We start from the raw sequence: 26,127 nt of genomic DNA on the forward strand, positions 1-26,127 counted from the left end.
ATAGGCCAGAAACTCAGATCTTCATAAAGGCAGAACTTTAGAGAAAAAAATAAAGATAAAATAGAAACGTCAGGTAACTAGAATTTCATAGATGTCCGATTTGAGTACTTTGGAACTTCCAGCTAGATGTCCTGTGGGCAGTCGAATGCATGGCTCTGCACAGAAGACTGATCTTGGGTGGAGACAGGGAGGAGTATAAGGGCCATTATCTCTAAGAAAGGAGATGGCCCATGGAAAGGGTAGTTTCACTAAATCCCTGAAAGGCAGTCAGAGCAGATAGTTAATTCAGAAAACAAAGAACACACACTGTGTGTCAAGGTTCTGTCCCTGGAAATAAGGACAGACCCCTGGAAGGGTGAGAAGGAGAAAGACAAGTTATATGAGTGGGCTGACTGGAGTAAGCGCACAACAGAATTCAAAAAGGGAAATCTATGTTATTATTTTTAGCACTGCTGCTGCTGCTGCTAAGTCGCTTCAGTCGCTTCAGTCGTGTCCGACTCTGTGCGACCCCATAGACGGAAGCCCACCAGGCTCCCCCGTCCCTGGGATTCTCCAGGCAAGAACACTGGAGTGGGTTGCCATTTCCTTACTACACGCCTTTAAAAAATTTACCAAACACAGAAAAACAAAATTACCTACAGTCTCACTATCTAGAAAAAAGTTAACAATCTGACATAGTTTTTCAAACTTTGTATTTTATTTTTTAAGGGCGGACGCCCTCTCCTGTTCTGTAAAAAGAGCCGAACTCTTACTGGAAGCCGCGCACCGCTCGGGGAAAGCTTTGAAGACGCTGGTATGGGCGCTGGGATTTAAGGAATCGGATTTGAGAGGCTGAAGACGATGGAGAGGGAAAGTGGAACGAACCTCCCTTTACAGACTAGAAATTCAAGTCTTCAAAGAACGAAGCGCTTTCTCTGCAGGCTCCCCGAAATAATGCACCGGTTGGGGGCGGAGCCCAGATCCGCGGTCCCCTCCACCCCGCAGCTGTCGGAAGTGCGGGGAAGCGAGGGCGGGGACCAGCAGCGGCGCGGGATCTGCCCGGGCGCGTCCTTATGACGCGACGTCACGTGTCCCCTGTCTGGCGGCCCATTGGTTCGCCACTACCACCCTTTTCCCGGGTAGGAGAACTAGTCACAGAGCCGGAAGCGAGGAAGCCTTCGGGTTTGAGACAGCGGCGGCGTTTCAGAGTGGTCTAGTGCCAGTGGAGCTGGCTAGCTTCTCCATTCGGGCTCCATCCCGAGTTGGAGAGGAACCCCAGAATTCTGGTGGCCCTTGGGAGGCGCAGAGTCGGATAGCCAAGTATCTGTTGCAGACTGAAATAGCGGAGCCAGTGAGGGCCGCCGGAAGCCCCGCCCCTGGGAGGAGTCGGGAAGCCGCGCCGAGCAGGTAGGAACCCACAGAGACGGCCTCTGGGGTGGAGTCGGCCGGCCATGGCCACACCCCCGGGGGCCGGTCCCGCTGCTCTTCGCTTTGTAGCTGCTGCCAGCTGGCAAGTCATTCGCGGACGCTGCGTGGAGCATTTTCCCCGAGTATTGGAGTTTCTGCGATACCTGCGCGCTGCTGCCCCTGGCTTGGTTCGCTACCGGCATCATGAACGCCTATGTATGGGCCTAAAGGCCAAGGTATTGGAACCAGTAGGACCTGGTAGAGGGGTTAGGGGCCGACTGCTTGGGGATGGAACCGGTAGGAAAAGGGCAGTTTGCTCCGACGTGGGCATTCTGAGCTCAGTACCCTCCACAGTTGGTGGTGGAGCTCATCCTGCAGGGCCGGCCTTGGGCCCAGGTTCTAAATGCTCTACATCACCACTTCCCAGAATCTGGACATGTAGTGCGGGACCCCAAAATCGTGAGTAACCCTTGAAGTAAGCCCTACCCCGGTTAACACCTGATGCAGCGAAGTTGCTCCTCTTCCTGGTCACTGGATCCTGGTGCCCCTAACCTGTTTGCCTTCCTTACCCTCGACAGACAAAGCAGGATCTGAGGAAGGTATCGGAGGCTCAGGAAACCTTTTGCCAGCAGGTGAAGCAGCTGGCAGAAGCCCCTGTTGATTTGGCTTCGAAGCTGCAGGTGGGACTGGCTGCTTTGGAAGCAATGGTGTAGCTGTTGGGTCTAGCCCTCTCTGACCTGCTGCTTTTCCTCCTACAGGAACTTGAACAAGAGTATGGGGAAACTTTCCTGACTGCCATGGAAAAGCTGTTTTTTGAATATTTGTGTCAGCTGGAAAAAGCACTGCCTACGCTGCAGGCACAGCAGGTTTTGTTGGGGCAAAACACATAAGGGCAGAATGCTGGGGTGGCAGGTGGGGTTGTAACGAGGCCTGTGGTCTTCATGCCTCTTTCCCTTCTCACAGCTTCAGGATGTGCTGAGCTGGATGCAGCCTGGAGTTTCTATTACTTCTTCTTTTGTCTTCAGCCAATATGGCATGGACATGGGGTGGCCACTTCCAGGTACCAGGACCATGTAGGAGAACTAAGAATCTGGGGGGTGGAGTGTTTAGCTTGAGAACTTTTCAGACAGCCCACTGGAAGGGTTACATGGGCCTGAGGTATAAGAAACCAAACTGAGTGGATGTGTTAGAATTTTAGCTTTTTAAGGAGCCTTGTTTTCTTCTTCAGAGTGCTCTGCTACTGAGTCAGTGAATGTGACAGAGCCCTCAGAGCAGAGTCCTCCTCAGCAACCAAGACCAGCACTCCATGACCCTCTGCCAAAAGCGTCTCCTGGTCCACTGCTTCCGCAGGGACCAGCCTCGAGGAAGCATCCGGAACCTCTGGCCGGCCACTATTTCAATCTGGCCCCTCTAGGCCGGCGAAAAATCCAGTCCCAGTGGGCACCCACTAGCAGAGGCCATAAGGAGCGCCCCACAGTCATGCTGCTCCCCTTTAGGGATGTGGGTTCACCAGCCCAGGTCATATCTAAGCCTGGGAAGAGCAAAGATGGCACACACACAGCAGATCCAGCAGGTGCTGTGGGCACCAGAACACCCTCGACCGGGAAGTCTAGGAGTCCATCCAATACCCTGGGAGGAAGAGCTCTGAAGGAGAATCCAATTGACTCATCTGCCTCTGAGCAAAAGGAGTGAGTAGAACAGCTGCTTCTCCCTACTAGCAGCACATGCCCTGCCTGCTTTCCTTTAACCCTGTCTTTGCTTGCTCCCACCTCAGGAACTGCCACATGGAACCACTGTCATTATCACCTCCTAGGAAGTCAGGTAGGTATCCTGAGTCAGAACCAGATCAAACAGCCTTCTCTCCTGGGGACTCCTGAGGATCTGTGTTCACTGAGAAGAGGACCTGGACTCTGCTTTCCCTCTACAGTGTGTCCTCCATCTCTGTACAGCTCTGACATTACCATAGGGGACCTGGTATTGGACTCTGACGAGGAAGAAGATGGCCAGAGGGAAGGAAGGGTGAGTAGGAAAGCTGGGAAGGAAATGGGTGGGCAGAACAAGACAGAAAATGACATGCTTTAGGATATGGAGGGCTTAGGGCACGTTTCAATGATGATAGGCTCTCCCTGCTCCCTTCTCTGCAGGAATCTCTGGAAAACTATCAGAAGACAAAGTTTGACACCCTGATCCCCACCTTCTGTGAATACCTACCCTCTTCTGGCCCCAGCACTGTGTCTATCCCCTTCCCTGACTGTACAGACAGTTCTAGACTCCTGTGATAAGACTGAAATGCCCACAACATTCTGCCTGTCTCCTTTCTCTCATACAGTTTAGTGGGGATAAACTGGAAGCCTGGGCTTGGGTTGCCTGACTACAATGCTGAAGTTACTTTGTAATGCTTGATAATTATTGGATTTGTCAAAACACTGTCTTGATGCAAGGAAGGGGAATGAAGCCTTCTCTAAGGTCAGGGTAGGTCATTCTTTAGAAACACCACCAGCCTCTCTGGGGCTGGAAATGGATCCTTTTGCCATTTTACTTCCCTTGGAGAATGTTGTTCAGACATGCCTAATTACCAGGGCTGAGAGCCTGGAAGAAAAATTTCCTTTTGCTATTCTGAAAATACTCTGTGGTCTGAGGCCAGAATATACTTTGTAAATTCTCATGCTGCCAGGTTCCTTGGCAGTAGTGACTCTAGAATGGAGATATTTCATGGGAAGAGTACTCACTGTCCCTGACTCCACTGGGTCAGTGCCGACTCCAGTTGCTCTGGGGTAGCACTCAGATACCAGCCTTATGCAGAAAACCCCAGAATCTCAAAGTTACTGGGATCTCTCTTTATTGAGGTATTTAAAGTATGTAAACACTTCCACGCTTTGTAGATATTCGAAGGTCTATTTAATGAATCTGATTAACAAAACATGATTCTAAAAGCCTACCTGTGCCAGAACCAAGGCCACATAAAACATTTATGTATGAATCAGCCTCTCTTCTTTTTAATCATCTTCAGAATGCTGGGTCCCCAGATTCCCACTTGATTCTCTCAACTTCCTTTTCTCAGCCTGCCTGCCTTGCTTCCTCCCCACTGAGTGCCCTCGGCATTTTGCATGTGCAGATAGAGAAGTACAGAATTACTGCAGGAGCCGTCAGGAGAGGATAGGAAATGACCAAGTAATAGCCTGAGTAGCTGGGATGAGACAGGAGCCCACTTGGGAGCCCTGTGGTGGATGCTAGAGCCCTGGGAGGGCAGAACTGCTCAGGTCTAGCTCTCATCACTGAAGATCGGATTCACCTGCTGGGTGACACGGATGAAGGTAGTTCTCCGGCTCAGCTCCTTCAGCTTAGCTGCTCCCACGTAAGTGCAGGTGGAGCGGATGCCTCCAAGAATGTCTCGGATGGTATGTTCCACATCCCCTTTAAAGGGCACCTCCACTGTCTTTCCCTCTGAGGCCCTTAGAAGAAGAAAAACTTTCTTACCTTTTCTTGCTGGATTCCTTACCCTGGTCTCTAGCATTTAGTCCTTCCCTGTTCATCACTTTTCTTCCAAAAACTGTACCATCCATCTCCCAGCAACCATGAGTTCTGCCATCACCCTTCTTGGAAGGTCATGCTTTCCAAGAACCCTTGGCTTCTGGCCACCACACCTACCTGTACTCAGCCACACCCCCGGCATACTTCTTCATGGCCATTTCGGAACTCATGCCGTAGAAGAGTTTGTACTTCCTGCCATTCCTCTCGATGAGCTCGCCACCTGACTCACTGTGCCCAGCCAGCATGCCGCCCAGCATCACGAAGTCAGCCCCTGCCCCTGCCAGCACCAGCGAGAGGGTAAGAGACAAAACTGGCCCAGGTGTCCAAACTGTTACCCTCAAAAGCAACTCACACCAAGTTTTCAGGCCTGACAATGATTCTGGCATCTTTCTGGTTTTGTTTCCTTGCTAAGTCACTTCAGTTGTGTCCGACTCTGTGCAACCCCATAGACGGAAGTTCCTTAGCTGGCCCATAACCCAAGCGCACAGCCCTGCTCTGCCCTGACTTCTATTCCTCAGTAGGCCTGACTTTTTCAAGAATTTCAGAGTCTCTGCCAGGCTTCTGCTCTCTGCTTTTTGTTGTTTTTGCCATCTTCTGGTTACCTCTTTTTACTGTGCCCAGCCAAACAAGACTCACTTCAAGTGTCCCAATAGCAAAGGTCTCCAACTTCAGTGTGAGCAGGGATGACCCAGGAAGCTGGGAAAGTACAGATCTGCAGCCCTACTCCCCAGAGCTAGATCCTGTGGATGCGGTGTGGGGCTCGGACCTCTACCCCATCCAGCAGTCCAGGGGATGGTGCAGGTGGTCCTGGCCCACATTCCAAGAGTCTGTATTAGAGTTTCAGGATGTCCCCTGCTGGCCTGCCCCAGGTGATACCATAGATCTCTGGGTCCCCAGTCATATTATAAAAGAACAGCTTTCTGGACTTCCCTAGCCTGATCCTAGACCCTCAGAAGTGACTCATCCTCTTCTACAGGATCCTCCTTATGTGCCCTCCTTACCGAAAGCCTTGGCCACATCCCCAGGACAGCTGCAGCCTCCATCCTGCAAAGTAAGGAGCACTGTGAAGAGACAGCATGGATGCCCCAAGCCCTCTAGGAGGTCCCAGCGGCCCAGCTCAGTGCTGACAGGGACCCAGGAACCCTGATCCAAACTCTACCAGAACCTCCAGATGTGAGTGAGAACCCAGAGGTTTGACAGCTTCATACCCTACCCTGCCCTTGACCTTACTGAAATGATGTGGCCTTTGAGGCCATGAGCAGCATCTGCACACTCCATCACTGCACTTAGCTGTGGATACCCCACTCCGGTTTTCTTCCGGGTGGTACACACGGAGCCTGAGAAGAATGTGACAAGAACAAAGATGAAGTTCTCCACAGGTGTCTGCCACTGGAGGGGTGGCCAGTGGCCCCCAGTGAACCAGCTTACCTGGTCCAATTCCCACTTTGATGATGTCAGCCCCAGAGAGGATCAGCTCTTCCACCATTTCTCCTGTTACCACATTCCCTGCCTGGGACAGAACCATCAAAACAGCATTCTCAGGGTCAGAAAGAGAGAAGGTCATGTGCTTCCAACATTATTACAAAGAAGAGTCCCTGGGTTCCCCTTTTAGATGAGTCACTTCAAAGGACCCTGGTTCCCAAGCTGAGGTAAGGGGGTGAGTGGCCAGTGTCACTGCTGTACTAGGGTAAAGTGGGGGTCCAACTGGAATAAGCTCACATCGGATTTACAGTAGATTTATCTCTCCCTCCCCACAGGACACCCAGACATATCCTGTGCTTAAGTTGTTATGTCATGAAACCTCTCTAGCTTCAGGGGAAGTGGGAGGACATGGTAACGTAGGCTAAGTACCCACCTACCCAGTTGTATTTGCTTTTGATGAACAGGACAGAGAGACCCCACAAAGCTGTGAAGAAAACAAGGCCTTGTCATCACTCCCCTGAGCTTGTAAAAAATAAAACTGCATTTCATGCAACCCCTTTAATGTAAGACTGTAGTGTCTGTCCATGTCTTTGGGCAGGTATGTATGTACCAGAGATAAGTACAATGCATAAGTGTTCCGTTGTGGTTTGGTGAGTGACATCAGGTACTTGATTCACAAGACTGTATCAAGGGTCAGAGAAAACGGCACTGGCCAGTAAACATCTAAAATGGGGAACTGTGGATAACCACCCAGTGACATGATTAAGTGGACCAGGAAATGCAGTAGAGGAGAAAGGAACTGTTATAACAAAATAGAGTGGCAGGAAAGAGTGGAGGAAGGAGAGGAATGGACCCACTGGAGGGTAACAGAGACATACCATGATGGTGTGTTCAGGGAAGCGTTTCCGCACATCCTTCACAAATTCAACAAAGTGTTCAGAGTAGCCATTGGCCACGTCCAGGCATACATACTTAACCTGGGGAATAGCGTTCAGGATCTGTTCCAGCTGCTCAAAGTCTGAAGAGCCTGTGCCTGAGCTGGCAGCCAGATGCTGTGAGAGAAACAGGGCCGTGAGCATGTCAGAGGCAGCATGGCTGGTTAGCCAACGGGAGTGGGGAGGTCAGGGTTGGAAGCCAAGCAAAAAGGATTCTCGGAAGGCTGGACTAAGGAAGGGATCAAGGAGGACCAGTGTTACCTCAAGACAGTCAGGATTCTGGCTAGCAAACTCTTTCCACTGCTCGAGGCTGTAGTGTTTATGGACAGCAGTGAAGAGGGAGAACTGGGGAGAAGAAAGAGCCGTTAAAAAGGAAAGAACTTTGTTAGAACCTCTTTCTCTGGAAATAGACCTTTATATTATCCTATCTGAGGGACAAAAGGACTGAAGTCTGGAGAAAGCAACTTGAAGATGTCAGTGGTTGAGCTGAGACCTCAGTTCCACCATTATTCTCCCTACAAATGCAATCAGGCTTTTCCACATAAGCTAGTACTTGCCCAACACTCCCACCAAAGCACTAAGTTATCTGGATTGGATTTCACCTGCCAGCGCGTGTAGTGCTTCTGACTTAAAAAGTGACAAGTTGGTGCAGTGGGATAAGCGGCAGACAAGAGAGAACCATGAAAAGGCTGGACGGAGACAGTCTCTGCCTGCACTGACTCAGCTCCTCCTCCTATGACAACCTAGTACAGAACTAACCTATTGGTATTTTCTGTTCCATTTATCAGCAGTAATTCAGTGAGCCTAAATGCTCACAAAATCAAAAAAGGTAAAGCCTTAAGGTTAACAGCCAATAAGGTAGTACCCTTTCTCCATCTCTGCTAAAGTAATGGACTAAAGGGACTTTCCCGGTGGTCCAGTGGTTAAGACGCACTTCCCATGCAGGGGCTGTGGGTTCGATCCCTGGTCCCACATGCTTTGAAGCATGGCACCCCCCCCCAAAAAAAAAAGTAATGGACAGATTTTCTTAAGTCATGGACCAACCTGAAAAGTCTGCTTCATTCAGCCTATTTCAGTTAACCAAGTTCAAGGCTAGAATGACTCATCAGACTTATGTTCCCTAGCTCAAAAAATTGAAGACAACATCCCAATACTCTGAGAAAGGCATTCAAAGGCCACTGTGAATGTTGGTGTTTGTGCTTTAAAAGTGCAGACATGCGAATAAACAAGACAGCAGTTGAGAAAGCACAAATCTTGCAACCGATAAGAGATCGAATGGAGTCACGCATTAGCCAGCAGTAAGGAAGTGCACATGCTATACTCAGAGATCATCAACACTAACCAGCTAAAGCTGCTATGAATGCTTTCTCAGCAACACTCTGCCACCAACAAAGAAAAATCACTCTAGGAAGTCATCACACCTGGGAGATACCTTGGCATAGGGTGGCATGATGAATACATCCAATTACATACCAAGCTAGAGATCTAGAAAAGGGTCCTTGCTTGCACCCAATCTTTTAATTATTACTGAGACTTACCTGTATCTCTAAAATCTGACTTCTTAAGCATTATCGGCAGAAACGAAGCGCCAGTCTCAAAGCATTAAGAAAGTCCCAGCAAGGTCCATACCTTGTAGGACATCTGTTAACACTGAAGTCAGATTCACCATTCCTTCTTAACTCTACTGGGTAGGCCAGGTGGACAACGGGCAACAGTGGGATTGCTAAGCAGATAGTGAATGGCAACAGTAATATGGTACTAAAGCTGAATAACTATGAACCTCAGAGAAATGACAGCAGACATTCCAGAAAGACTTATAGCAATCAGAAACAGAGAAAGGGAGACGAAGTCCTTAAGGATAATGGAGCCACAAGCAGCAGCAGAATCCATCAACCAGGGCTACATGGATTACCAGAAGAGTGTATATGTCCTCAGGATACCCAAAGTAACTATCTACTTTCTCAGCTACAAGTAGAGAAGCAAGTAATATAACTGACAGGAGCAGCATCTTCCATTTTGAAAACAAGCAATAACCTGTATAAGAAAAACATTCCATTTTGGGCACATCCCAGAACACTCAGGAACCTAGGACTTAAAAGGAAGATTAAAAAAAAAAAAAGGCATGAAAGAAACTAAATTTCTTCTCTCTAGGATTTTCCAGTTGGGAATTTTTGAATGCTCAAACTATATTTAGTTTCTGGACTAAAACAGTGAATGCTGAGTATCCTAACAGTAGTGTAAAGAGAGATGCATGTGGTTTGTAGAGGGTGAACTGGGTAGTGGGAAAGATTGGCAGGATGTTTAAAATGCTGGACAGGAGAAAAGGGAAGTTTCTGTTAAAATGGGTGCAAAACTTAGCTTTGAATCTCCCTAAGTCAGATGGCCATTTAAAGTTATCAGATAAAGAGGTCTTAGTACTATTGCAGAAAGCAGTAAATCAAGCCTACTTACTGTTTATTGCCAGAGCTGACCTGGGATGGGAGTGGGGATGCAGATACCTCTGCAGTCAGCCCACAAAACACCATGAGGAAGGGGCATGAGGGAAGTCCTACCTTACAGAGGACCTTGGCCATCTCAAAGGTGCCCACAGTATCCATATTGGCAGCAATAATGGGGATTCCAGTGTACATCTGCTTTGAGTTCCGAAATGCAAAGGATCTTGTGAGATCCACCTGCAGATGCGAACAGGAAACAGATGCGTTTCACTCATTCTAAAACAAGTACTGCAGGAGAGCAAAAGCCAGGAATCTTTCCCAGTTCAGGCCCTCCAAGGAGCTTGGGATCAAGAAAGAGGAACTAGGAAAGCAGGCTCACCTCACTCCGAGACTTAAGGGTACTGCGTTTGGGCCTCAACAGGACATCCTTGAAATCCAGTTTGACGTCGTTGTCGATGTGAGGCATGGCAGGGACCTTAAGCTAGCAATGAATCTGAGGGTTGGAAGGTAGGAAAAGTCTGGGAGAGGGTAGCTGAGTCAACTTCCCTTTAGGTCTTTATGCCTTGTTAGGGCTGGGGGGCTTATCTCTCTCCTAGCTTAAATCATGGAAAGTCTGGGCATTGACTGAGGTACAGTCCCTGAAGAATGTCACTTCAGACCCATGCGGTTTCAATTACTCTCGGTGTCTTCAACAAATAGTACTATTTGTTGGGGAGAACTGAGATGGAGTCATGAGTGACCCTAAAATGGTGCATTCTTTACCCCACCACTCTTCTTTCTGGCACCCTTACAAAGACCAATCTGGGGTAAGGGGCAGATTCGGGAGCGAGGAGTGGTGGGTTTCTCATAAACCAGCTTCCGGGATAGGGGTACTCACTTCCTGTCTCCGTGATCCGGGTGGCAGTTGACCAACGGTTCTCTCGCTTAACCACAGCCTCGCGCAGCCCCGCTGAGCCTTGTGGGATAACAGGTTGGGCTAATTTGCCGCGGAGAACTAGCAACCGAGGAATTCCGGCTTCGGGGGCAGCCGTGCAAGGCCTTCTGGGTAACAGAGTTCACACACTGAGGATGCCGTCGGATCCGAGGGACAGAGGACTACAACTCCCAGAGTGAGACGCGCGGAGCTGCCCCCTGGCATGATGGGAGGAGTAGTTCTTTCCGCGCCCGCTTATTACTAGCCCCAACTCACTGGGGGCTCTCAGAATTGTCATCTCTGCTGTGACTAAGCTGGCTGTCTTTTTACTTTCTTTTTTTTTTCTTTCACTACGCCACTGAAACGAAACGCAAAAATATTCCTGAGCCTTTCCGGAACCCCTGGGAAAGAAGGAGGTGGGGGAGTGTGAGGCAGGTGGAGCCTGGCAGTGACCCGGAAGCAGAAGTGATTCCTGCAAGCGGAGTGCTGGGGAGAGGCATCGGCGACCGCAGCGGCAGAAGCAGCAATTTGTCTGTGTGCAGACCCAAACTGAGAAGAAGATGCTAATTAAAGTGAAGGTGGGAGCACCACCAGCCTTGCCAAGACGCAGTGGTACTGGGCTGGCCGCTGTGCCTTAAGGGAGAAACCGGGAAGGAAAACCACGCCTTTCCCGAGCCTGGAGGGGGTTGACAGCTTCGGGGCTCCGCGCGAGGGGTGCCGGGAGGTAGGGGGGAGGCCCAAGAGGTCTTAGAGAGCAGGGGCCTGGCCCCGCCAGGGGACTCTTCCTTACCTGCTTTTACTTCAGAGCCGCCTTTGTCCGAAGTCTCGCTGTTTGTATGCACCCCTGCGGTCATAGAGAAGGCCTAGCAGCATCTTGGCCTCCTTACCTCTCGGTTTCTTGGAATAAGGTCTGTTCTCCATCCTTCATCCCCAAGTTACCCGCTTCTCCCAGCCCCTAACGTAGGCTACTCCGAGCACAGCACAGTACAGCACAGCACAAAAGCGTTAGCCTAGGGAACTGGGGCCTCCCAGAAACTAGAGTGTAAGCCTTGGCTAGTTGTTGCCAAGATGTAATATCTCAGCCTTCCTTCAAGAACCAAAGGTGGGAGTGTGTTCAGTCAGCACCCGCCTTTCTGAGCTAGCATCCTGGACTAGCCTCACTTCCTTGACTGAGGCAGGTTAGTTATCAGTACCCTAATACGCGATCTCCATGCCGCCTCCCATGGTTCTTCACAAATTCCCAACCCTTATTAGCCCTACCTGCAGTTTCCTCCTTTGTGCCTTAAGACGGAGGGACTAAACTAACAATTGGTGCAGTGCAACGTTAAACCTTTTTTTTTAACTGCTAAGTAAGTCTGTCGTTACTGCATCTTCTCCTTAGTGTATTTACCACGCATAATAGCCATTAACATCTTCAGCCCTTCTGAACTACCTCTTAGCTAAGGATTGAGGCCAAGCAGCATTTTAAAGGTCATTGTTTTTTAAAATTTGAATAATGACATAGCTTATAGCTCAGTCAGTAAAGAATCTGCCTGCAATGCAGGAGACTTGGGTTCGATTTCTGGGTCAGGAAGATAGATCCCCTGGAAAAGGAAATGGCAACCCACTTCAGTATTCTTGCCTGGAGAATCCCATGGACAGAGGAGCTTGGCAGGCTACAGTCCATGGGGTCACAAGAGTTGGACACGACTTAGCAACTAAACCACATATTTTCATTTCCTTTGGATAAATACCAAGGAATGGAATTACTGGGTCATGTATAACTTTAAAAGAAACTGCCAAACAGTTCTCCAAAATGTGGCACCATTTTACATCCCCACCTGCAATGAGTAAGCATTCTAGCTGCTCTGCACCCATCTTTATTTTAGCTGTTACAGTGGGAGTGAAATGTTATCTCAATCAGGTTTAAATTAATCACTGTTGGTCTTCCCTCACCACAGCACTTTGTCACTGCACCTTGTATTTGTATTATTATTAGACAATAATAATCAGTATGGCATTTCCTTGTATGTTGGTTTGTTTTATTAATTGTATGTCTCATTGTCTGTTGATTGTAAATTTTCACTTGAAAAAGATTGTTGACAGAGGCTGAGTCATTTAATTTCTTTTGTATCCCCTCCAGTGCTTAGAGCAGAATATTATGTTTAGGTTCATCATAGACCAGTTGAATACCACTGGATGTATTCCCAGGTCACAATGATCAGATTAGAGGGAAGAAACCCAGTATGACATGCTCTTTTAAAATTGTTCAGATTTAAACAGTTTTAATTTATGGACAATTTCAAACATACACAATAGCAAAGAGAAGGAATAACGCACCCTATGTTGTTGTTTAGTCACTAAGTTTTGTGATCCCATGGACTGTAGTCTACCAGGCTCCTCTAGGTCCATGGGATTCCTAGTGGACTACTGGAATGTGTTGCCATTTCCTTCTCCAGGGCATCTTCCCAACCCAAGGATTGGACCCAGGGATCAAACCCATGTCTCCTGCTTTGGCAGGCGGATTCTGTACCACTGAACCACCAGGGAAGCCCAAAGCCCCCTATAATGCAGCTTCAAAACTAGCATCTCATGGCCAATTCTATTTTATTTATACTCACCAATTTTCTTACTTGATATTTCAAGAAGCAAATCCCAGATAGTGTAGCATGTATATTTCAGTATTTATCTGTAAAAAAGAATTTTTTCCCTAACATAACCATAATTATTACACCTAAAAAATCAGTGATAACTTCTCACTATCATTGTCTTATGTATTTTTTACAATTTGTTTGAATCTGGATCCAATTAAGATTCATACATTGTGCTTGGTTGATAAGTATTTTAGGCCTCTTTAAACCTGTAATTTTCCATTTCTCATTTTTTTCTTGTTGAATAACCTAGATTGTTGGCCCCATAGAGTTTCCTATAGTTTGGATTTTGCTGACTACATTCCCATGTTGTCTTTTAATATATTCCTTTCCTCTTTATTTCCTGTCAATTGATAATAAGATCTAGAAGCTCAATTAGTCCTTTTTGTCTGTTCATGTGAGAATAATTAATGGGTGGTTTTGTGACATTTGCTTCTGTCAGGTTGTTTTGCTTTCTATGATGTTAGTAGTTGCCTAGATCTATTATTTCATTGGCGTTAACAAAATGGGGATATTCTGATTTTATTGTTGCTTCCTATGTAAGCTGGAATGCTTGAGCCATGTCCAGCACAGTGCTTATTAGCCCACATGGGCTATCAAGCACTTGAAATGTGGCCAGTGAGACTGAGGAATTGAAGTTTTATTTCAGTTATTTATTTTATTTGTATTTCATTTTAGTTAAATATAAGAACTAAAACTATTCAGCCCTTGGGAAACCTTTTAACTTGTTTGGAACAAGTTGGGAATGTAAGTCTTTTTCAACTGTAAATTATGAAAAAAATTTTAAATCTTTTTAATACTTATTTATGTGGCTGCACTGGGTCTTGGTTGCATCATGTGGGATCTTTAGTTCCGGCATATGGACTCCGGCTCAGTAGTTGTGGTGCTCTGGCTTAGTTGCTCCTCTGCATGTGGGATCTTAGTTCCCCTACCAGGGATCGAACCCCAATCCCCTGCATTGCAAGGTGGATTCTTAACCACTGGACCACCAGGGAAGTCCCATCAACTGTAAATTATGAAATTTAAATACAGATCAAGTATTTCAGATGAAAACTTACCAATCTGAATTGAAGTATGCTGTAAGTATGAAATGCACACAGGATTTTGAAGGTTTAGTTAGAAAAAAGAATGTAAAACATACTAATTTTAATAATTTGCATATATTGGGTTTCAGAATATTAAAATTATACCTTTAAAAAATGCGGCTATTAGAATATTTAATATTATATATGTGGCTGTTACTAAGTTTCTATCTCTAGTAGATGGTGCTACTTTAAAGAATTGTTTCCTTATACTCTCATCAAGGACATTATTTTAATTTTTTTTTCATCCCAGTGTGTTCATGGTTTTTAAAAATGGAAAATACAAAAAAGCACAAAGAAAGTAATTTAAGTCAGCCATAATCTCACAACTCAAGATAAAAGCACTGATACGTATATCCTTTCAAACTTTTTTGAAAGCATATAAATACACATGTTGATTTATTTATTTACAAAATTAGAATTATACTATTAGTCTAAACACAATTTGAGGAGTCTGTGATTTTCCTCCTGTGTCTGTACCATAATTTATTTAACCTTCAATTGTATCGTATTTAGATGCTATTTCTAGTTTTGCAGTTTCAAAAGGTTGCAGTCCATTGTCATAGATATATTTTTGGACATATTATTTTCCCAGAAGTGTTATTGCTGGGATGCCATATGCCAGATTGCTGTCTGGATACATTCATAGGCTTTTGTAGTCAATCTCAGAAACAAGAGAATCAGTCCTAGACTTTTAGAATTTATAAACCAGTAATTTTTATGGCAACCCACTCCAGTATTCTTACCTGGAAAGTCCCATGGACACAGGAGCCTGACAGACTACCATCCATGTGGTCGCAAGAGTCAGACACGACTTAGCGACTAAACCACAACCACCAATTTTTTTCAAACGTTGTAAAGCCCAAACATCCAACTCTTGGGAGGGCAGTTCTAGGCCTCCTGTTAGAGTCTTTTGTACTCTTTAAAAATTGTTATTATTAAATCAGAATGAATATTTATTAATATCCATATGATAAAAGAATATATTTTTATTAGAAATGTAAATAGTACAGATAAAGGGAAAGTTAGCTTTGGTAAACCCTCTGCTCAGTCCTACTCTTCTTCTCAAGGAAATCATTATTTTAAGAGATCTGTATACTTTTAGTCCTTTTTATGTATGTATGTATATATCTACATATAGAAAGTGATACTAATCGTATATTCTTTTAGATCTTTCCATGTCGGTGTATAAGCTGTTGCATAATAAATATATCATTCTATGGGTGTACCATAGTTTGTTTTCTTACTAATAGGCATTAGGCTATTTCCAGTTTTTGCTTTTATGAAAGGTGTTACAGTATACCTTATATGTTCCTCTTTGAATATGTACTAAAACTTCAAGTTTTTCCTTTAGGTTAGTTACCTAGAAATAGAATTGTCTGGAGTCTTTGCACTTAAAGTATTAAAATAGAACAATAAAGTGAAATATTTGTGGACAACACAGAATTGTATACTTTTCATTTGGTCAGGAAAGAGCCTAAAAAAAATACCATATATTGTCACTGTCATTTCATAAAAGGACATTTTAACAGCTGAATATATTTAGTTTCAGGGCTTCCCAGGTGGCACAGTAGTAAAGAATCTGCCTGCCAGTGCAGGAGATGCAAGAGACACAGGTTTGATCCCTGGGTTGGGAAGGTTCTCTGGAGTAGGGAATGGCAACCTGCTCCTGTATTTTTGCAGAAAATCAGAGGAGTGTGGCGGGCTACAGTCCATGTGGTCACAAAGAATCAGACACAATCAAGAATGCACGCACATATTTAGCTTCATGAAAATCTCACTGCTGTCATTACTTTTCTCATTTTAACACAGACTATTGAATTTTCATATAGACCAGCTTGGGTTGGGGTGGTAACTTGAGAATCACTATTGTAATTTATTATTTTGCATCCAAATAGGTCAATCCAAGGGAGTTACTCCTGCGTTTTTTTTTTTTTTTAATATCCTTAGTACTGAGCCATTCTCATGGTTGAGAAATTAGGTCCTATGTCCTTTCTTCATGCTGGTCCCATAAGTGGGGACCATATGTTATTTTGTGATCTGCCCCAGGAGTGTACATTGAGTCCCAATACTAGATCACCAGAGCTTCCCAGGTGGCTCATTGGTAAAGAATCCACCTGCCAAGGAAGGAGTTGGAGATGCAGGTTCGATCCCTGGGTCAGGAAGATCCCCTGGAGAAGGAAATGGCAACCCACTCAAGTATTCTTGCCTGGAAAATCCCATGGACAGAGGAGCTTGGCGCACTACAGTCCATGGGTCATAAAGAGTCAGTTGTGACTTAGCAACTGAGCATGCAGGCGCTAGATCAGCCAGACTCAGGCAGTGCTGAATATAGAGCTAAAAGCTCTGGTTCTCGGGCCAGAGAATTTGTATTTGGATCCACACTCTCCTTTTGACATCATAGGCACCTGTCCAAACCCCATTTTCCTGATCTATAAATGGTTATAGGAATAATACATATCTAAAGTTACTTGTAGGCATTAAATGTGTTGATGCATGTAAGACACTTGTCATTGTTTCTGACTCTTAGAAAGTGTTCAGTGAGTGTTGGCTGTGATCATAACATGATCTTCAGCGTATTTAGTGAGTGAAGTCGACCCCATGGACTGTGGCCTACCAGGGTCCCCCGTCCATGGGATTTTCTGGGCAAGAATACTGGAGTGGGTTGCCATTTCCTTCTCCAGGAGATCTTCCTGACCCAGGGATTGAACCCAGGTCTCCCGCATTGTAGGCAGACACTTTACTGTCTGAGTCACCAGTGTATTTAGCCTTTCCATTAATGTTTATTGACTGCCTATATGTCAAACACCATACTTTGTGCTTAGACTGGGAAGATTGAACAGTCTCTGTCCTTTAAGGAAGGTGGAGTGTAAATTGGAGAGTTTGATACTTAAACAACTAGCTGTAATATCTATTAAAGTGCATTGGTGACAAGTCATCAATCTTAAAGGGTCCCTTGAAGGTTTGAGAAAGAGTAGAAGAGGGGATGGCAACAAAGAAAACAGTAGAAGCAAAGAAAATGCCCCTAAATTAGATCATCCATTTGTAGTCTAGATTACTGTAGACTGATGCAGGTGGAGCTTTAAGAGCAAGGATGGATGGGAGATAAGATTGGATGAAGCACAGCATTTGTAAGTGTACAGTTGGGTTTTGGGTATCAGCAACCCTTAGCCTACAGAAGAAGTCAAGAAGACCAGAGCTGCAATTTTAGGATTTAGGTGAAAATCTGGAAAAGGTACAGGAGATTAGAATGTTGAGTTCTAATATTGCTTAAACAGCTGGTCAGAGGTGATCTCTAGTGTCCTTGAGAATGCTTTGAATTATCTGAGTGTTAATTTCTAGCATTAGTACATAAAACGAGGTCCTTTTCAAAGGAATACACTCCTTAGGACAACTCTCATTGCTGTCTTATCCAAAGGAGTTATAGTATTCTCATGATTCTAACTGGGTGGGAGATGAGATAACCTGTGAGATTAAGAGGTCAAATGGTTTACAGATTCTTCCCCTATCAAAATTGTTCACAGCATAAAAATGTCTGAAATTGGATATGAGCAAATACTCCTGACACTTAAAATCAACTTTGCTGAGAGTGTGCATTTCTCAGAAGGAAGTCGATCCCCCAAGGCTAGGCCAGGATGTTTTGCCTAGGAGACAAATTGTGTACTGAACTATAAGATTCATGAAACCCTTGCCTATTTCAGACGCTGACCGGAAAGGAGATTGAGATTGACATTGAACCCACGGACAAGGTAATGTATGCCCAGTGCCTCTCCATGCCTGTCTCCCTACATGTGCCTTTGCCTGGGTATGCTGATGAAATTAGCCCTCTTGCTCTCATGCTATCTGCATAGCTCTTGTTCTTTCCACTTCCATGGTCCCTCCCCTGAGCAGCCCCTGACTACTTGTACCCCTAAAGGTGGAACGAATTAAGGAGCGTGTGGAGGAGAAAGAAGGAATTCCACCACAGCAGCAGCGGCTCATCTACAGTGGTAAACAGATGTAAGTATGGAATGGAAATGAAGGTGTGGTGATGGGTTTTTTTTTTTTGGCTATGCTTGGTCTTTGCTGTGCTGGCTTTGCTCTAGGTGAAGTGCGTGGGATTCTCAATGCAGTGACTTCTTTTGTTGCAGAGCACCAGATGTAGGGTGTGTGGGCTTCAGTAGTTTCAACTCCCGGATCTAGAGCACAGGCTCAGTGGTTGTGGTACATGGGTTTGGTTGCTTCTTGGCACGTGGGATCTTTCCAGATCAAGGATTGAACCTCTGTCTCCTGCATTGGCAGGTTGATTCTTTACCACTGAGCCACCAGGGAGGTCTGAAAATATCTCTAATTTCTCTTGTTAACAAGTTACTCATATTGCTAATACCCCTGTGGGCTTTTGTGGGATTTTGTCTGTTCAAAATTGAAAGAAATATCAAATTACAGTTGGGGGTTAGTAAAAATATAAAAGATGTAATTTTTTTTCTCATATGCATTCATAGATCTCCAGAGATCAATGAAATCCAGGTTAAGAACGCCACTCTAAAGGGTAGTTCTAATAACTTTTTTTTTTCTTTTTTCGCCTCTTCCTGTAGGAATGATGAGAAGACAGCAGCTGATTACAAGATATTAGGTGGTTCAGTTCTCCATCTGGTGTTGGCTCTGAGAGGAGGAGGTGGTCTTCGGCAGTGATGGAGTCCGCTCCGTTTTACCTCCCTGCCCTGTCACTCATAATGAGGCACCATATATCCTGTCACTCTGTGGGACACCAGAGCCACTGCCCCCTCCCCTGGATGCCCAGTCTTGTGTGTCTGTTGCTGGGAGACTGTGAGGACCCCAGGAGGCAGTGTTCCTGGCCCAAAGGGCCCTTGCTGGCTATTGGGTTTTAGTTTGCAGTCCTGTGTGCTTCCCTCTCTTATGGCTGTGTCCCTGGTTCTCAATAAAATATTTCCTGACCTCCTGGAATCTTTCTTCTATTGCACAAATGTGACTGAAATCAGAGTGGACCCAGGGAATTCCCCAGTGGTTCAGTGGTTAGGATTCCGTGATTTCACTGCAAGGATTGGAATTCAGTCCCTGGTTGGGGAACTAAGATCCCACAAGGCGGGTGGGGTCTTAGTTTTGGGTGTGGCCAAAAAACCCCAGAACGTACCCAGTGCACACCCAGTTACACAAGGCTGAAGGACTGTGACAATGGAAGGGAACACACCCTTAGAGGAATTCTCAAACTGTAAGTGTATACTCAGGAGTGTGCTAAAGCCAACTGTTAACTTGTGCCAGAGCTAATCATTGGCATCTTTCAGCCCCATATTAACTGACTTCATGTTGGTAGCTTGAAATTGGCCATGGTCAGAGTATTTACAGAAATTGACAATACAAATCAGTCCCTCCCCGCAAACTGGTTGTTAAATATCTTTCAGCATACTACTGATGTGGGTGGGAGAAACCAGGACAGTGAGTTCTCTCCCATTGAGACGCTACAGGACATTTGGGCCTGGTTCAAGAAAGAAAGCCCTCAAGAGCTTAATCAACACTACCTTCTTTTATGGCTGGAATATTGCTGAGGGCTCAGGGTTCTGTACCATGGAGAGGCTGATACTGAGATAGGATGAGGAGTGATGAGCTATGATGGATCACTTTAGGTCTCGGTGAGATAAAATGAGAGAGGAGTACTAGAAGAAGGCCTTCCCTTCCTTGGCTCCTCTAGTTCAGTAAACATGGTGAGCCTGGGTGGGGTGGAGAAACAAGCGAAGATACCTTGCAGAGACCTGAGGGCCGTGGGAGCTGCCGCCGTTGGTACTTTGCTGAGGTCCTTCCCCTCCTCCACCACCAGAGGGCGCCCTTGTGCGGTCTTAGGACCGACCTTCCCAGCTCAGCTTGGCGACGCTCTAGTCGCCGTTTCTCAGGCCTGCCGTCGGCCACTGAGCCATAAGAGCAAGGCCTGCCTCCGTGCGCACAACCTGCGGGCACGGGTCATGGCGCGACTCCCGAAACTCGCAGTCTTCGATCTAGGTGAGGGACCGGATTGGGGAAAGTTTCGTAAGACAGTATTTCTCCAAACCCCAGTAGCTGCTCTCGAGGCCCTGTGCCCGTGCAGGCTGACACCCCCACCTTCTTCCTCTCGCAGATTACACGCTCTGGCCGTTCTGGGTGGACACGCACGTAGACCCCCCGTTCCACAAAAGCAGGTGAGGCAGGGCTGGGGAGGCCTGGGGCCAGGCGGGGCTCCGCGGGCGCTGAGCGCACTCTCGCTCTCTCCAGTGATGGAACTGTACGAGACAGGCGGGGCCAGAGCATCCAACTGTACCCTGAGGTGCCTGAGGTCCTGGAACGATTGCGGGGCCTGGGAGTGCCCATCGCGGCCGCTTCACGGTAAGGGACTGAGTCGGTCTAATGTTGAGAGATGGGTGCATGAGGCGACTTCCGTGTAACCCTTTGGCTGCAAAAATTTAGGCCGTGCAAATTTGCAGGTATTTGTACATTTTCGAATTGTACCCTCTGCTGTGCATTTTGTAATTTAATAAACATTGGCTCAGTGGTACCCGTATCAGACAGGAAGGATATGGAATTGAAGCTGGATGGAAGATGCTTGCTCATCTCGGACAAACAAGAAGTTGATTTCCCCCTTGTTACACGTAACTTCACTTGGAGCCTTGGCTCTCCATTCTCCCCATCTACTACACGTTTTTGCAGGACGGGTGAGGTTGAAGGAGCCAACCAGCTGCTGGAGCTCTTTGACCTTGTCAGATACTTTGTTCATCGGGAAATCTATCCAGGCAGCAAAGTCACGCACTTTGAGAGGTATGAAGCGATAAGTGGTGAAGCAGGGAGAGAGAAGACCAGGGAGACTGGAGGGGCTAAGAAGCCAGCGTGGTCACTCCCACCCTGTCTTGCATAGGTTGCAGCGGAAGACTGGAGTTCCTTTCTCCCAGATGATCTTCTTTGATGATGAGAAGAGGAACATTGTAGATGTCAGCAAACTGGGTACTAAGTGGTGAGGCTAGCCATTTGGGGAATGAGGAGAAAGGCTTCCTAAGAGGGAAAGGGTTGGTAGGTATGTACAGGATAGTTTGCATGCAGGTGATGCCCCAAAAAGGCGAGAGTCCTAACTGGGAGCCCTGAAGGCCTGATGAAATGCGGCTTCTTTTCTTTCTAGGTGTTACCTGCATTCATGTCCAGCATGGAATGAGCCTTCAAACCCTAACTCAAGGATTAGATGCATTCACAAAGGCCCAAGCTGGACTCTGAGGTCCAGTCATTTGAGGCACAGAACTGAAAGGAAATCAGGAGGGCATTTTCAGGTGCATTTGTAAATTATTAAAGTGTATTTGTGTGTGGCAGAAGAGATCTTACCCTGTGTGGGTTGTTTCTGTTTTGACCTGGGGTGGGCCATCCGGAGGTGCAAAGACCAGAATGTGAGGCACTGGTTCCGCCTTATAAACTTGTGGCAAACCGACTGTGATCTCCTTGTGCTCTCCCCATTCCCACCCCTCTCCCGAGCACTGTCAAGGGCATTAAAAAAAACCTCTTCCACTGGCCCCAAGTAGTAGGGTGCATTACCCTGCACATTTCCTTCCAGGAAACAAAGAGATTGTTTGCGGGTTGGAGTGGGGCGGCCTTTTTATACAGCGGGAAACGAAGCGGCCGCTCTGAGAGGAGCGCGTGGGTTTGGGGCTGGTGTGTTGGCTCACGTGATAGCAGTGGTCTCACTGGCGCCTGTTGATGATGTCGGCGCGGTGCCCTAAGGAGGGATTGGCCGAGGCCGGTCTCCGAGTGATGCGTACAGCACCTTCCCGGGAGCAAGGCGGAAGCGCACGGGATACCGTGGGGCGGAGGCGGGAGAGGCGAGGGTCGCGATGAGTGGGCTTGGCCGGCTGTTCGGGAGGGGTGAGCCCGGGCGAGACGGGTCCCCGGGAGGTGCTGGCCGCAGGGGGCTGGAGGCGGGGAGAGCAGGAGACGCTGTCTGGAAAACCCGTATAGCCCGGCCTTCTCCCGAGCCAGCACCGCCGCCCTGTCAGGGTGCGCGGTTCCAGCTGCCTTCCTCGCGAGGGAAGAGCCCCAGGACCCGAGGGGGCGCGAGTGGAGGGCGTGGCTACTGTGCCGGCTCCCACTGTCGAGGCTTTCTTGGCATCCAGTCCTTGCAAAACACTGGTGCTTCCTCATGCTGGGCCGGAGGCAATCTGAGGTGACACAAGAAAGCTAGCCCTCTTGAGCTCCTCTGAGGTGGGGAAGACAGGCAAAATCTGGCATTTACAGTGTGGTGTGGCCACTCCGTGATGGAGATTTTCCCGAAAGCCAGGGGCACACAGAAGAATCGGTGGCAGGTGGTGATCCGGAGTCTAGAGTATGCCAAGCAGGGGGTGGGAGGTGGGGTGGGAGGGCGGCTGAGGGTCCCTAGGAAGAGGCAGAAAGTGAAAAGTGAAGTCGCTCAGTCGTGTCCGACTCTTAGCGACCCCATGGACTGCAGCCTACCAGGCTCCTCCATCCATGGGATTTTCCAGGCAAGAGGGCTGGAGTGGGTTGCCACTGCCTTGTGTGCAAAACAGAGGCAGGGAAAAGTGTGGTATATTTAGGGAAAAGAAGTTCTGACCACTGAGTATGGTTGTGTGTGTGTGTGTGAAGGACCCTGTGTATCTTGTTAAAAAACCTTTTTTGGATTTTATTCTGTAGGCAGTGGAGAGTATGGAAGGATCTTAAGCAGGCTCAGGCCTTCAGCTTTTTTTTTAAATAAGTCTGTTAGAAGTGCAGAAGATAAAGGGAAAAATTGAGATCAGATTTTTTTTTCTTTAGCCTCCATGCTCTGTTCAATTTGATGCTGTGGAGTCAGGACCTTGAGTATCTTCTGGGATAACAAGTGGAACAGTGATTATAAAATGTGATTGAACTCTGGTGGGAAACAAGATAATGAGGAGGTTATGCATGTGTGGGTGCCGGCGGCACATGGGAAGTCTTTGTACCTTCCACTTGCTCAGTTTGCTGTAAACCCAAAACTGTTCTAAAAAAAATAGTCTATTTGGAAAAAAAAAAAAAAAGATTGGAAATGACTTGAAATGTAGCTAGGAATAGCAAAAGGCTATGGCTTTGGAATTCATACTGTCACATGCAGTTCCCTTGCAGTCTCTTACTACAGGAGTTGTGATTTTAGATCAAAATGTCAACCTCTTTGTGCCTGTTTTCACATTTGTAAACTGGAGTTAGTCCATTCGTTGTAGAAAGTCGTTTGGGGATTAACAAGAACACTATTGAGTGCCTGGCCCATACCATGCACTCCATAATCGGTGGCTAATATTCTTCCTTCCCACAATGTGGGCTGCTCTGTTGGATTCCAGGAAAGAAGGAGAAGGGGCCAACCCCTGAAGAGGCAATAGAGAAACTGAAGGAGACGGAGAAGATATTGATCAAGAAACAGGAATTTCTGGAGCAGAAGATTGACCAGGAGCTACAGACTGCCAAGAAGCATGGGACCAAGAACAAGAGAGGTAATGGGGGAGGGAAAGGTGCCATCAGGCAGGGCCCCGGGGAAGCAAGGGCTTCCGGCTCTGATGTTCAGGGTGTGGGCTGGATCAGCTGCCCTACAGGCTTTGCGGAGGAAGAAAAGGTTGGAACAGCAGCTGGCGCAAACCGACGGCACGTTATCCACCCTGGAGTTTCAGCGTGAGGCCATTGAGAATGCCACCACCAATGCAGAAGTGCTTCGTACCATGGAGCTTGCTGCCCAAGGCTTGAAGAAGGCCTACCAGGACATGTGGGTATGGGGGCGGGGGAGGAGGGGACCCAGGCACTGGGGAGAGTAGCTTGATTTTGTGCTGTGAATCTTAAAACCTCTCCAGATGTGAATTTAGAGTAGAGATGCCTGTGACAGCTAGACCTCTGTCAGCCTTCTTGCTTACTGCAAGATGATCTCTGCTGGCTGGGATATTCTAGGCAGGAAAGATGATTTTCCTGTTCTTTTTTTTTTCTTCTTGGCTGTTCCAAGCAACTGTGGGATCTTAGTTCCCCAACAGTGGAAGTGCGGAGTCTTAACCACTGAACCACCAGGAAAGTCTAATTTTTCTCATTTTTTAAGACCCTTCAGAGAGGGCAACCAGTCTTCCCCACTGTGGCTTCATGTCATTTCTCAGCCCAAGTTTGCCTCTTTATACTTTTCCAGGGGTCTCTTTTACCTGGTAGCCATGGGTTTGTCAGTCTGAAGCCACAGGCAGGAGGGACATCATTCATGTGAAATTAAAAAGTGAAGGGGATTGTCACCTGATTTCTGGGCTGTGTATCTTATTCTCAGGGACATTGACAAGGTGGATGAACTGATGGCTGACATCACAGAACAACAGGAGGTGGCCCAGCAGATCTCAGATGCCATTTCTCGGCCTGTGGGCTTTGGAGATGATGTGGATGAGGTGATTGGGCGAGAGGGGTCAGGGAATGTTGAAGGCATGGGACCAGTCAGAAGGAATGCCCAAGAGAATTGTGGGGCAGGTTTGGGGGGAACTCCAAAAGTATGTTTTTGGAAATGGAATTTTCCTTTGTTCTGAGTGGCCTTGTCCTCCCATATCCAGGATGAACTGTTGGAGGAGCTAGAGGAGCTGGAGCAGGAGGAATTGGCCCGAGAATTGTTACACGTGGGTGACAAGGAGGAGGAACCCCCGGTCACACTGCCCAGTGTACCCTCTACACATCTGCCCGCAGAGCCAGGTACCCAGGGCTGTTCTGTCATCTCAAGGACTTGAGAAGGTGGGATAGACAGGGGGAAAATTACTCCTCATCCATCCTGCCTCAAAGGATCCAGGCAGAGAGGGTTGCTGCTACAGTTGCATAGGTTGTTAACTGCATAAGGGTACCTGGCTGAAGGGAAATGGGGACTGAGATCCAGCCTGTGCTTCACTCACAAACCATGTATCCTGGTTTAGGGATGCAAATGCTGGGAGGAATGAGCACCTTCTGATTTGCACAAAGGTGCTATGGGAATTAGCAGCAGCCCAGCAAGCAAGACCATACCCTTAGGTTCGTTGCTGGGAGAGAGCATTCAGCAGGTTCCTAGTGTTACAGGAGGGGATGATTGGAAGTTGCTGAGACCTTAACACTTTTCTTTCTCTGGGTGTCCTTGTCTCCAAAGCTCCCAAAGCGGATGAAGATGAAGCGGCACTAAAGCAGTTGGCTGAGTGGGTGTCCTGATGAGTCTGGGCTTGTCGGCCTGACGCTGCCTTTGTTGCTCTCTTTTCCTTAAGTGCCAAATGCTGAGCTAAAGGAACATGGCCTTACTGGTAGGTCCTGCTGAGGGTGGTGGTGTGACCCTGCCTGAGAAAAGGGTCTGTGGCCCTCCCTCCCCTGGCTCAACTATGAAGAAGACTGGTACGGGAAGAGCCACTGCGCTCCCATGGATAGCATTACAGTGCCCTCATTCCCAATAAAACTGGGCGGATGGAACCCTAGTGCTTACGCTGCCTTGTCTACCACTGAAACTTATCTCCTGTTCTTGGAGCTTTGTTTCAAGAAATGAGTGATAACGAGAGTGAGAAAGGGGAGCTGTAGTGTAGAACAAATGGAGCTTCCAGTATCTTAACCTAGTGTGTTCCAGGCAGATACTGTTCCATCTCTCAAGCTGGTTTGTCCTAGGGTTGCCCAGTGCTGAGGGTAAGGAAACTGCCGTCTAGTGTTATCCCAGAATCATGTGGAGCCGCCCCTAAGTCTTCCCTCATCCCTTTTCACCCAATTGGGCCACTGCAAAGAGAGCCGCGTGATTTACTACCCATATTCCTTTTACTAAGCCCGTTCACAGATAGGAAAGGAGAAATACATGGATAACGGGGCAAATAGGTC

The 26,127-nt window shown here is 47.2% G+C and overlaps 5 protein-coding genes across 13 annotated transcripts; 4 read left to right on the plus strand and 1 right to left on the minus strand.

Moving 5' to 3' along the window:
* The first annotated feature begins 912 nt into the window (after positions 1-912).
* TINF2 (TERF1 interacting nuclear factor 2) lies at positions 913-6,906 on the plus strand. 6 transcript variants are annotated; one of them, XM_088839978.1, is made up of 10 exons: positions 914-1,386; positions 1,477-1,622; positions 1,741-1,845; positions 1,965-2,066; positions 2,145-2,252; positions 2,350-2,446; positions 2,615-3,074; positions 3,161-3,207; positions 3,314-3,405; positions 5,894-6,906. In XM_088839978.1, exons 2-10 carry the CDS (start codon positions 1,605-1,607, stop codon positions 6,062-6,064), a joined length of 1,200 nt encoding a protein of 399 aa, XP_088696104.1. In that variant the 5' UTR covers positions 914-1,386; positions 1,477-1,604; the 3' UTR covers positions 6,065-6,906. The 6 variants fall into 6 exon arrangements, 3 of the variants coding, with proteins under 3 accessions (XP_088696104.1, XP_055293397.2, XP_055293398.2); XR_008687360.2 differs by having other exon boundaries at positions 915-1,622; positions 5,894-6,566; positions 6,675-6,906; XR_008687362.2 differs by having other exon boundaries at positions 913-1,622; positions 3,336-3,405; positions 5,894-6,031.
* On the minus strand, positions 4,262-10,744 carry GMPR2 (guanosine monophosphate reductase 2). The gene is made up of 10 exons (XM_055437424.2): positions 10,587-10,744; positions 10,089-10,202; positions 9,827-9,946; positions 7,536-7,619; positions 7,218-7,391; positions 6,346-6,427; positions 6,148-6,254; positions 5,919-5,961; positions 5,035-5,194; positions 4,262-4,838 (listed from the first exon to the last, which is right to left on the minus strand). The coding sequence occupies exons 2-10, from the start codon at positions 10,173-10,175 to the stop codon at positions 4,649-4,651; spliced, it is 1,047 nt and encodes a 348-aa protein (XP_055293399.1). The 5' UTR covers positions 10,176-10,202; positions 10,587-10,744; the 3' UTR covers positions 4,262-4,648.
* A 181-nt stretch (positions 10,745-10,925) lies between these two features.
* NEDD8 (NEDD8 ubiquitin like modifier) lies at positions 10,926-19,272 on the plus strand. 2 transcript variants are annotated; one of them, XM_055437431.2, is made up of 5 exons: positions 10,926-11,200; positions 13,931-13,999; positions 18,036-18,083; positions 18,251-18,333; positions 18,909-19,272. In XM_055437431.2, the coding sequence occupies exons 1-5, from the start codon at positions 11,183-11,185 to the stop codon at positions 19,003-19,005; spliced, it is 315 nt and encodes a 104-aa protein (XP_055293406.1). In that variant the 5' UTR covers positions 10,926-11,182; the 3' UTR covers positions 19,006-19,272. The 2 variants fall into 2 exon arrangements, with proteins under 2 accessions (XP_055293406.1, XP_055293408.1); XM_055437433.2 differs by lacking the exon at positions 13,931-13,999 and having other exon boundaries at positions 10,988-11,200.
* Positions 19,273-20,165: 893 nt separating this feature from the next.
* Positions 20,166-23,778, plus strand: MDP1 (magnesium dependent phosphatase 1). 3 transcript variants are annotated; one of them, XR_016038293.1, is made up of 7 exons: positions 20,166-20,325; positions 20,441-20,501; positions 20,575-20,685; positions 21,007-21,114; positions 21,212-21,297; positions 21,470-21,614; positions 23,643-23,778. XR_016038293.1 is itself a non-coding variant. In XM_088839980.1 (6 exons), the coding sequence occupies exons 1-6, from the start codon at positions 20,289-20,291 to the stop codon at positions 21,624-21,626; spliced, it is 570 nt and encodes a 189-aa protein (XP_088696106.1). In that variant the 5' UTR covers positions 20,166-20,288; the 3' UTR covers positions 21,627-21,658. The 3 variants fall into 3 exon arrangements, 2 of the variants coding, with proteins under 2 accessions (XP_088696106.1, XP_055293404.2); XM_088839980.1 differs by lacking the exon at positions 23,643-23,778 and having other exon boundaries at positions 21,212-21,307; positions 21,470-21,658; XM_055437429.2 differs by lacking the exon at positions 23,643-23,778 and having other exon boundaries at positions 21,470-21,658.
* Positions 22,059-25,734, plus strand: CHMP4A (charged multivesicular body protein 4A). The gene is made up of 6 exons (XM_055437430.2): positions 22,059-22,200; positions 23,643-23,792; positions 23,881-24,058; positions 24,593-24,707; positions 24,867-25,002; positions 25,424-25,734. Exons 1-6 carry the CDS (start codon positions 22,170-22,172, stop codon positions 25,480-25,482), a joined length of 669 nt encoding a protein of 222 aa, XP_055293405.1. The 5' UTR covers positions 22,059-22,169; the 3' UTR covers positions 25,483-25,734.
* The last annotated feature ends 393 nt before the right edge of the window (positions 25,735-26,127 follow it).

The sequence above is a fragment of the Moschus berezovskii genome, chromosome 9 (genome assembly GCF_049115385.1).
Source record: "Moschus berezovskii isolate FMDL1 chromosome 9, NW_MosBer_1.0, whole genome shotgun sequence".
Classification (NCBI taxonomy): domain Eukaryota; kingdom Metazoa; phylum Chordata; class Mammalia; order Artiodactyla; family Moschidae; genus Moschus; species Moschus berezovskii.